Source organism: Cercospora beticola, chromosome 5 (assembly GCF_033473495.1).
Source record: "Cercospora beticola chromosome 5, complete sequence".
NCBI classification, from domain to species: Eukaryota; Fungi; Ascomycota; class Dothideomycetes; order Mycosphaerellales; family Mycosphaerellaceae; genus Cercospora; species Cercospora beticola.
In genome coordinates, this window is record NC_088939.1 from 1,828,154 (window position 1) to 1,839,439 (window position 11,286).

The window sequence follows — 11,286 nt, forward strand, 5'->3', positions numbered from 1 at the left end:
TGGCACTCACTGCTGCATCTCGGCCAATATGTGATGGGCTGTCGCAAGGAGTAACGCTCAACGGCCGTCACGTCGCGTGTTCTGGCCGATGTCGATGTTCGTCGGTCTCGTGTTGACTGTGGAGGTGTACTGTACTGTGAAGCCGAGCACCAACTTTACTGAGACCGAGCTGTGGTAAGGTACTTCCTGATTGCGAGACAGTCATATGCCATGCTGAAGTCCAGGTGAGTAGCGTCAAGTCACGCTGCCAAGGTTGGTGGATCATGTGCGAATTCGTGATGACCAGTCCGCCTCACTCCTTCTTGCTCGTGCCAGAGCTGCTGCGACGCTTCTTCTTGGGCTCCGTCCTGCAGCTTCGCGGCTTCACGGCCACGACTGGTGGCAAAAGTGGTCGTGCCAGCCAGGCTTCGGCTTGTCGTGGCGGAGGTGGAGGTTCAGACAGCCAAGCCTCATCGGAGTCGTCCCCAAACAGGTCGGCGTCGCTGATGTACGCGCTGGGTCGATCGGTTGATCGCCTCGACGCGTATCCCACACATGATCCATAGGGGTCGGCGAGGTTTGTTGTTGTTGTTGATGCGCTACACGAGAAGCTGGGTCGGTGTGTTGATGTCGAAGTACGCGACGCAATCGACATTGCACGCGTCGGTGAGCCAGAAGGCGTGGAGCCTCGACTCGAGGCACTCGATGTGTACGAAGACATGTTGTTGATGTGTCTGTCTTCCAGTTGAGTCGTTGTTATGTAGGTGAATGGTAGTGGCGATGTCTGGCGGATAGCAGGCAGTACATATAAGAGTTGGATGACTGCATTCAGGTGCTAAATATGGTAGACGGGATTGGTCGGTCAGAGGGTGTGGCGGAGGGTGAGGAATGACAAAGCCGTGTGATGTTCGAGTTGCATCCACGGGGAATGCGGACTGGCACAGAGGCGGTGATGATATATCAACCTGACTGGCACACGAGCAGGAGCAGGCAGAAAAGTCAGTCACCGGAGGTAGATTCTCGCGTCACCCTCGTTTCGCTTCTGCCAGCACGCAGCCGCGGCGGTGGACATGACGGCGGTCAAGAGGCATCAGCCGAAAATTCCGCGGCAAGTTGTGGAGGAGTGCAAACAGCCTTTTTTCCTTCAGCCATGCATGGAGGAATTGCGACCGGGGCGTTCTGCCCACTTCCGAGCATGGCGCAAACACCGCTTTCCGACGATTCGCCTGTGACGGGCGCGCTGCCGAATCTCGGTGAGCCACCAGTCTCCTGCATCATCGCGCGTTGCGTGCGCTGACAGGCTGTGATCCGCATCGCCTCCTGGACGACCAACACATGCGACATGCGATACGTACGAGCCCGCAGACCGCACTGGATGCAGCGCGCAACGCGAGGCGGCCATGATGACTCTTCCATTGCGCCGCAGCACCGCTCTATTCCCACACGATTGCCGCTCACGGCGCCGAGGACTCTCGCTCTTTCACATGTTCGGCGAAATCAGGAAAGTCTATGGCGTTAGGGCGCCTTCCGCATGGGGTAGGCAGTCTTGGAGCGCGTGGAGAAGCGAGTGGCAGGCTTCCTGTTTCCCTAGACGCGCACCACCGCAATGCTCTCCCGAAATCTTGCTGCGGTGTACAGGAATACCCCCCAAGCATGAGCGGTCCGATGCTCCTCTCGCGCGTTGCAGCAACGCGGCCACTGTCCGCGATACGAAGCTGCCTTTCCGCAGCACGCCTGCGATACTACACCACCCTCCAGTACTGCCTCCTCTTTGGGCGACATAGGGCTCGCGCTGCTGACCGATTTAGCACGGCGGATGTTGGGGGATTACATCTTTGCTGATGACTCCTGCGTATGGATGACAGGGCAGTACGGTATCGCACAATGCCACGCCCATGCGTCATGGAAATAGCCCACCACCCCAGATACCGACGAGACAGGTTTGTTTCGCCGGACTTACCGACTCTCTGCCTCATCGATACCTGCCATCGTCGCAAGTACTCTTCTACGTACCTTTGCCTCCTGCGATCGCTCGATCGTCCGAATGCCGCCCAAGCGAGCGGAAAGCGAACGGCCGACCGTATTCTCCGCCAGCGCTGTTGTGTTCTCTTTCCAGCTCGCAACAGCTCCTCCGGCTGGCGGCGATTGAAATGCCACGCTTGTCGCTCGGCAGGATTCCCCATACTTGGGCTTGGTGGGGTATTACCCACCAACGGGTCCGAACCCTGACGGCGTTTGCCTGATCGGCGTTGCCGAATCCAGCTGGAAGGACAATCTTCCTAGGGCTGACCATATTTCATGCAGTGGCCGGAGGTGCAGCAGTGCATCCAGCCTGGATGGATGACACAGCACCGGACTCCGGTCTTCACGATCTCGCCAGCCTCGAATTCGACGCCCAGGTAGTTGACATCAGTCCCATCCTGGACCGCAGCGTGGCATATCTCTACCTCATCTCGAACTGCGGTTCCACTGTCCACCACCGACCAGAACAACAACGAGGTTTATCCGTCCGACATTCAGGCAAAATTGCAACCAGCTCAAAATGTTGAGCCCGGCGAGTTCGTCCATGATCTCACCGCTCATGGCGGTCAAGGGAATTTGACGACATCTGTCGTCTGCGATTGTCCGTTGAGAAATTGGTTGTTCAGGGATGCGCATTGGCGATGCTTCAAAATTTTCGACCTGCAAATTCTACCACTTTGGTATGGCGTGTTCAGGCTTGTGGAATTGCTTACAGACATGTCGTGTGTCATGAACTGGAAAATCATGAAAGCGACCATTGAGCAGTGCTCGATTCGAAACGTTGGCTTCGAGCAATACAACTCAACTTACGAGCATACCTGCTCACCTGGCGATCAGCCAGAAGGATGGTAGTCTGGACACGCCTGTTCAGCATCTGAGACACTGATCTTCGCGACTTGCAAGACACTCGCTGGCAACCGCTGGTCTGCGCTCATAGCGTTCATCATGCCAAGCATACCATTGCAACACTTGGTCACTTGCTTTGCCGTTTATGGTAAGTCGAAATACGAGCTCAGTGGCGGTCTCCGCCAACAGCCAGCATCTCCGCGCCTCAAGAAAGGAGCACGAAGAGATGAAACACACGTCCGCAATTGCACCGCTATGATTTCATCATCCTGGAAGACCAAGAGACCTTCAACGAAGACAATTCGGACTTCATCCCGTATTGCTTCTTTGAGGATGACACTTTCTCACCCCTCAGACCGCAGCATCCGCAGATGGTAGCGTCTGTCTGGGCAACATCGCCTCGTTCGTGCTCTCACTTACAATCCACGACATCCAGAAAGAAGACAACCGCGATCTTCTCGGCTGTCATGGTCGACAAACTCGTATCAGGTCTCAGTTGCGAGACGGAAATCTTTCGCCTAAGCCTGGCAAAACTGTGCAACCCAACCATGTCTTATGACGCACTTCCACCACTCGTCAAGCGCTTGTTCTGTTCTCTTCACAGTCGGAATCCCGAATTCGACATTGAGGTCCATCAAGACGTCACAGGTCCACCCAATGTCTCACCTGTACAGTCGACGAACTCTGCAAAGAGATAAGCGAAGAGTTCTTTCACAAAAATTGAGACGCTGACATCATTCTCTGTGCACACTGTGTAGATGGATCTTCGCAGGGGTGAGCACTAACCCATGTGTAGACGTGTAGAGAACAGATGATCTGGGCGTTCGACGACCACAACATAGCGTCCACCAACCTCACCGGGTTTCCTTCTCCATGGCTCGTCTGCTACTTGACTGCCAACCAATATCCACTTTTGCGAAAGGGTAGCGATGCTCGACAACGATCTCGACACCCCTTAAGGACCCGGTGACGCCAGCAGCAAAGAAGGTTAACAAGGGATGTCTGCGGCAAGCAAGAGATGGCGGACTGAAGAGATTTCTGCTTACACCTGCCAGTTCTGGCTGTCTCGTATGAACTACTGCAAGCAGCAGTCTCTGCGAGACTGTTGCGGTTGCCCAATGTCATCATTGCCAAATGCAAGTTGCTACAGTGTACTGGAGGAGATCGCTCCAGACAGACATACATACCCAGCCATAACGAAATCCATATCCAGGCACAACGCTTTGCTTCTCCAGACTGCGACTCCCTATCGCAATTAAATTCCATGCTGCACGTCAGTCGACGACGCGTCAATTGATGAGCAGGAGGTCCAGAACACCTCCCATGGGCTGATGATCCGAGAATCAACCTCTTTTCTAACTTCTTCTCGAATGACATCAGGGTCTGGCTTGTGGAAGCCAAGGCATTCCCACCAAGTCAACCACATCGCTCCTGACCTTGTCTAGCCTCCTGATACATTGAGTGGTGTGCGGATCCTGACACTGCGAGTTCCGCACACAGGACCCTTATCACATTCACTGTTATGACGCCAAGTCTTCCCTAGGAACTCATCGACTAACTACATCCCACGTTCAAGAACTGACCCATTTTCCTCGACGCCTTGGGGTTATCATCGGATTACTCGTTTTGGACCGGGACGACTTCTCGTTGGGACTTGTTCAGAAGTACCTTGATGACACTACTTACTCTGTTCGTACTCTTGTATACTTGTCTCCTGTCTACAATGTTTCATCACATTCGTCACCGCCATCTCTGACATCCCGCGTGCTTTGCCGCGTGGCAGTCTTCATCACGCCACGTCTTCCACGTACAACTTCTGCTCATCACGGATCTCACTCGACAGACATTGTAACAGCAGTACTTACTCACTTCCCGCGTTCTCTTCCCTTCTGCAAAGGTATACGGCAACACAATATTCATCAACATATCGTGTACTTTTTTGTTCATCATGTATGTCGTGCATTAGCCACTCGATAGGCGAACAGGAGCGGCGGTCCGGCTGTGCAGCTACAGCTTACTGCAGGGCTACATGATAGGAGGTACAGTAGTCTGTACTTTCGCGTACCGCTTCGCACACCGTAAATTCACGCTTGGGTTGATGTTCTCTTCGGTACCGCAAAGTCCTCGCCGGGTCAATATTTGGAGCTATGCGGAGGATTTGCTTTGTTCGGTGATTTTGACTCTACGCCTTGGCGGTGGGTGGATCCAACACGAGTATGTGTTCTGGAACCGAATTTCTGGACTCCCGAAGAGAAGTGATGTGCGGCGGAGAAATTTGTTCCGCCTCTCGCGGAAAATGGAAATGGTGGAGAATGGCAGTTTCGGGTCGTGAGTCGCCTGGCTGGCTGGTCGGGATCGGGATGTGGGTGTTTTGGCTGGAGGATTCGGTGGTGGAGCGGATGGCTGCACAGCGAGGCGTTCGAGATTTGGGGGTAGTGGAGATGCATTCGCACGTCGCAGGAGACATTGGCTGTTGCTCTGCAAGACTGGAAGCTGATGTTCGCAATGTTGCAACGCAGCTTTGTGGTGCGGCATTCGGCTGTGCTTGCTTGCCAAGACACAATAGTCATATGCAGTCTGCAATTATGCTTAGTCAGCTGTAATGGCTCAATTGACGAAGCTCATCTTCTTCTTGCCTCCATCCCTTCCAAAATCCATCAGCGAGGCCCCAGTTCGAACTTGGTGGTGTTCGCCCACTCGCTTCGGGAACGAGCGATTGCTGCGTTGCGACCCTAAGCTTCTGAGGAAAACTTCAGCCGAGCAATCGGGCAGAGAACCTCAGGCCATGAAGTGGCGGCGCTGGAATAGCCTTGTCTGTATGGCGGGATGGAGTGGGAAGGTTGTAGGATGAGTGACGTCTTTTTGTTTTGCTATATGTATGATATTTTATTTGTACTGCTATCGTTATGTTGTTCTGTTGTTTCATTTTCATTTTCATTTTGTTGAACGAGAGAGTGGTCGGCGCCCGGGTGTCGATACTTTTGCTTCGAATTTTGAACTTGGTCGTGAGAGCGAGTTCACAACCACATCCAGCACGCATATCGGTTTTTCGTGTGATGCACATAAGGAATCATGAGTACATGATCGAGTTCTGAATATTCATTGTGCAATGACACAACACAAATGCCTAGTGGGTGCCCACCGCCACCATGTCTCCTTTTGAACATCACTGATGCTCGTTCACAACTTCTTCTCTGTGCAGCACCTCTCTTTGGTCTCTGCAGTTTCCGTAACAGTCAAAGTCGGGCAGGTGATCGGACCACAGTCGGTCGTGCACTTGCCACCATAGCTAGTCACCTGCAACAAGACTCGCATCAGCGGACCGCAATGTTTTTGTTTTCCGCATGCTCCGTCCCTTTTCATGATTTGGTCATCGCCAGAAGAGAGACTTACAGTAGGCACATTTCCACATTTGGTGACCAAATCTTCATAGTTTTTGGCAACGGTGACGGTGACTTTTGGCCTTGCCTCGTCGACGCAAATGATCTTAGGGCACATTCCTTCGAAAGGGGTGCAGCTGAATGCTGGATGAGGAACGGTAGTTGTGCTGCGGAAGCACGGAGTCTTGTTTGCGAAGCTATAGCCTGTCAGACGGGTGAGGTCAACACTGTGAGATAGAAGTGCTGCGATACGCGACGCTGGCCACTGTCAAGACACAGAAGGAAAATGTAGCTGGAGAATACATTGCAGTTTATGCTGTTCCGCGTGTTTCAGCAGAGTGAATTCTCGATATGATACTTTGCTTTCTGCACTTTTGTGAGCTTGTAGACCATCGCTCTTCTATATGTACATAGTGAATGGCCTCAGCGCATTTCTTGTGTTACGTCAAAGGATCTCTGCTATTCTCGTGCTGCAGCAATCCTCATGCGAATGCGAGTCGGCACGGTAGGTCCAGTAGAGGAGGAAGAGCCTATTCGTTTGTGCTATGCCATCGTGGTGCCAATGCTCGTATTGCACGACATAAACAGCAGGTTGGACGCCAGACTTGGAGTTGATCAGCTGTGCTGTCTCGGAAGCCGTCTTGGCGATACTTAGTCTTATATCAGCTTTGGCTTGACATGACCGTTTCAGCGAGCCGTCGTGCAACCATATGTGCTGCGTGAACGGCGACACAAGAGGATAGATGGGCTGAGCGTTCGCCTGCTCGTCGACCATTTCGACTGGATGAGATTTGCACCTAGCCTCAGCTCAGGAGTCTGGCAGTCGCACGAACGAGGAAGACCGGTCTATGCGCAGGCACTTTTGACGGCGACCTGATCCTACGCAGAATGCGTCGAAGTTTCGAAGGAGGTAGCTTTGACTCGTGTGCTTCCGGGATTTTATACTGCTGCCGCCTTCGGTTTCTTGGTACCATATTTGGATCTGCTTGTAACTCGGTTTCCCACACCGCCCTGCATGACGATGAGCAAGGCATTCTATGGAGATGATTTGGGGGGACATACCAAGTCCATTGCGCCTCTCACAAGATGATATTTCACACCGGGACAATCTTGTGATCTCCCTCCTCTCACAAGGACGACCGAATGCTGTTGGATGTTATGGCCTGAGTACTGCATTAGCAGCGCATTCACACTACCCTCCTGCCAAGATACACACCTTCACCAGGAATGTATGCTGTGATCACGTTGCCACTGCTCAACCGCACCCTCGCAACCTTTCTCTCTCCCGAATTGGGCTTCTTGGGCTTTGTAACACCCACACGTAGGCAAACACCCTTCATCTCCGGACACTTTGTGTTGGCGAGCTGGGGAGATGTAGGCTTCCGTGCTTTTTGCCCAACTCTGCAGCCTCGAATGACCTGATTGTACGTTGCTTGTCGTTGGATCGTGGTCGAGAAGGAGCGCGTCGCGAGAGTCGTAGCCGGAGTTATGAGGGTGCTGAGACAGGTGCGGGTAGTCGATGGTAGACGCAACAGCGCGCCAAAAAGTGATGAGACCATGTTGTCCAGTTCGTGGGTTGCTTCGCGCTGTGCTGGAGAAGCAGTTGTGTGCCAATGTCGACAGTGATCGGAGAACTCGGGGGTGCTCGGCGGTAGAGGCGAGAGCAGAACCACGCTAGTGGCTTATCGTGCATAGCGATAGCAGGGATCGCACAGAGCTTGCCGAAAAGTTGACAGCCTCGACTTGTCCGACACAAGACTGCAGCAGGTCTGCACCCATTCCACCTTCCGCCCTCAATATGGTTCGCGCCGCGTCGCCAGCGCTCTCGGAGAATGAATTCGATATCTCCAAGTCGCTATTCGGCGGTGAGGCCGACCTCCTCTCGGACAACAGCGACAACGAAGCCACCCGCGAAGCGTCTCCATTTTCACAACGACCACCAGCCATAGAAGATGCTTCCGATAGCGACGACGCATTCATCGCTGCGACACAATCCAAAGCGAACCGCAAAAATGACAGCAAGACTGCGAAAAAAGCGGGCGCATTCCAGACCATGGGACTGAACACGCATCTGCTCAAAGCAATCACGAGGAAAGGCTTCAACGTGCCTACGCCGATCCAGAGAAAGACTATTCCTCTAATAATAGATGGACAGGATGTGGTGGGCATGGCGAGGACAGGATCAGGAAAGACAGCCGCTTTTGTGATCCCCATGATCGAGAAGCTGAAGACACATTCTGCGAAGTATGGAGCGAGAGCTATGATCCTTAGTCCGTCGAGAGAACTGGCTCTACAGACTTTGAAGGTCGTCAAAGAGATGGGAAGAGGCACGGACCTGAGGACAGTGTTACTGGTGGGAGGAGACGGTATAGAAGACAATTTTGGATCCATGGCTGCAAATCCGGACATCATCATCGCCACACCTGGCCGATTTGAACATGTGAAGGTCGAAATGGGACTCGACTTGAGCTCTGTGAGATATGTCGTTTTTGACGAGGCTGACCGGTTGTTCGAGATGGGTTTTGCTGCACAGTTGACCGAAATTATGCATTCCCTTCCGGCATCGAGACAAACGCTGCTTTTCTCTGCGACGCTGCCAAAGAGCTTGGTCGAGTTCGCAAGAGCTGGATTGCAGGACCCGAAGTTGGTGAGATTGGACGCAGAGAGCAAGATTGCTCCTGGGTTGCAAAGTGCATTCTTTACTGTGAAGCGCGCCGAAAAAGAGGGTGCCCTGTTGCACATCTTACAGGATGTCATCAAAATGCCTACGGGATCAGCCAAACCGGCCAGCGGGGTCAAAGAAGGCAAGAAGGGCGACAAGAAGCGGAAGAGAGGTGCTGACGGGCCTGCCAACGAGACTACGTCGCCATATTCGACTGTCGTATTTACGTCGACTAAGCATCACGTCGAGTATATTGCCAACTTCTTGAAGGCCTGGGGTTACGCGACATCCTATGTATATGGCTCTCTGGACCAAACGGCACGCAAAATGCAAGTTCAGGACTTTCGATCGGGAGTGACGAACATCTTGGTGGTCACTGATGTGGCAGCCCGTGGTTTGGATGTGCCATTACTGGCCAACGTTATCAACTACGACTTTCCATCACAGCCAAAGATCTTTGTGCACCGCGTCGGGCGAACAGCAAGAGCAGGTAAGGAAGGTTGGAGTTACAGTTTGATCACACAGCCGGACATGCCTTATCTGCTCGATCTGCAACTGTTTCTCAGTCGCAAACTGATCATGGGTCGCACTGCCAAGGAGCCGGGCATGTTTCAAAATGCGGTCGTTGTTGGCAATTTCCGCAGAGATGCACTCGAACGATATACCGAAGAGGCTGCAAAAGTCGTTGATGAAGATATCGATCTCCAAGCAATGCGCGACGTTGCGGCTAAAGGCGAAAAGCAATATCTGAGAACACGAAACTCAGCGTCCGCCGAGAGCGTAAAGCGTGCAAAGCAAATTGCCCAAAGCCAGGACTCTGGTGCTACAAACATGCTCTTCGAAGCTGACGAGACCGCTGATCTGGAGCAACAAAGACTAGACATGTTGGCAAGGTTGTCCAGCTTCCGGCCTGTAGAGACTGTCTTCGAGGTTGGAAAACGTGGTGATGCAAAAGATGCTGCCGCTGAGGTGATGAAGAAACGGAGAGCAAACATTGAAGCGCAGAAGGCGAAGAAGGCACTGGCGAAGGAAGAAGAATCCGAAGATGAAGTGACCGTCGCCAAATCTGGAGCTGCTGAAGATTCTGACGAGGATGAGCTGATATTGACTCAACCTAATGGGCCAGAGATGGAACTTGCATCGGACTCTGAGCTTGAGCTCACCTTTACTGCACCCTCCGAGCCTGGCACATCAAAACGGCAAGCCAAGAAGGACAAGAAAGCAGCGTCCGGCCAAGACGATGAATTCTTCATGTCTTACACTCCGTCCACCATCAACATGGCTGAGGACAAGGGATATGGAGTGCATTCGGGAGGAACCAATGCTTCGAATCACTTCTTGGACCAAGCTAGGAATGCAACAATGGATCTCAACGGAGACGAAGACAGCAGCTTCAAAGTGGCCAACAAAGCTGGAGCAGGTCTGCGCTGGGACAAGAAGAGCAAGAAATATGTTCAACGTGCCAATGATGACGATGGCTCCAAGGGTGCTAAGATGATCCGAGGCGAATCTGGGCTGAAGATCGCTGCTTCGTTCAAGTCTGGTCGCTTCGATCGATGGAGGAAGGACAACCGCGTCGAGAGGCTTCCCCGGGTCGGAGAGATGGAGAAGTCGAACTCACATTTCGTAAATCAGAATTCTGGCGGGCAAGGAGGCAGGTTCAAGCACAAGCAAGAACGTGCTCCGAAGGAGGCGGATAAGTACCGCGATGATTACCATGTCAGGAAGAAGCGTGTCGCGGAGGCGAGGGAGAAGAGAGTTGGCAGATTTGCAGAGGGCAAGGGGAAGAACGAGCTCAGAGGCGTGGACGATGTGAGGAAGCTGAGGAAATTGCAGGAGAAGAGGAAAGACAAGAATGCAAGGCCTTCGCGGAAGAAGAACTAGGTAGTCGTTGGGTGTGTTGAGCACTAGTCGAAGTGACTGCCATATGGACGCCGGCTAGTTGTACCACTTATACGTATCGTGTCAGTGTCAGCCGTGCGCGGCATTCGCTGGAGGCGCGGAGATATTGTAGCGCTGCGTGACCATTCAAACCGGGTGTAATTTCCGTATTGAGCAGTGACACAGACCATCGAAGAGACGACCAGCTTCGAGCACCGCGCCTGCCGAGCCACCTCGACCGAAAACCAGTTGCGTTATCGAAGTTCCACTACTGCACGTTGATCTTAGTCACTTGCGAGCTCCACCCGCGCTCCATCGTGCTCGAGGTATAGTAACTGTGCAATTTTGCTTTCCCTCACCTCTTCCTGCTCCTCCCTTCACCTCCTCTATCTCTGACCGCCCTCGTGGCAACTCCGTCCCGCTGCAATCTGGCGTGATTTGGCACAGCCGGTCGCCACCTGCACGCAGTCAACGTCCGGAACTCCAACGGAGCACTGGATCTGTCGATCGCGAGGA

At 53.0% G+C, this 11,286-nt stretch overlaps 3 protein-coding genes across 3 annotated transcripts; 1 reads left to right on the forward strand and 2 right to left on the reverse strand.

Annotated features, from left to right (window-relative positions):
• Window positions 1-292: 292 nt before the first annotated feature.
• RHO25_007981 (uncharacterized protein) lies at window positions 293-700 on the reverse strand (the record flags this gene model as incomplete). Its single annotated transcript, XM_065603009.1, has 1 exon — window positions 293-700. The coding sequence occupies one exon, from the start codon at window positions 698-700 to the stop codon at window positions 293-295; it is 408 nt and encodes a 135-aa protein (XP_065459081.1).
• Window positions 701-7,166: 6,466 nt separating this feature from the next.
• On the reverse strand, window positions 7,167-7,786 carry MRPS12 (mitochondrial 37S ribosomal protein uS12m; the record flags this gene model as incomplete). The annotated part of the gene is made up of 3 exons (XM_023600141.2): window positions 7,167-7,238; window positions 7,290-7,390; window positions 7,444-7,786. The coding sequence occupies 3 exons, from the start codon at window positions 7,784-7,786 to the stop codon at window positions 7,167-7,169; spliced, it is 516 nt and encodes a 171-aa protein (XP_023449167.1).
• A 239-nt stretch (window positions 7,787-8,025) lies between these two features.
• Window positions 8,026-10,773, forward strand: RHO25_007983 (uncharacterized protein; the record flags this gene model as incomplete). The annotated part of the gene is made up of 1 exon (XM_023600142.2): window positions 8,026-10,773. One exon carries the CDS (start codon window positions 8,026-8,028, stop codon window positions 10,771-10,773), a length of 2,748 nt encoding a protein of 915 aa, XP_023448740.1.
• Window positions 10,774-11,286: the final 513 nt, after the last annotated feature.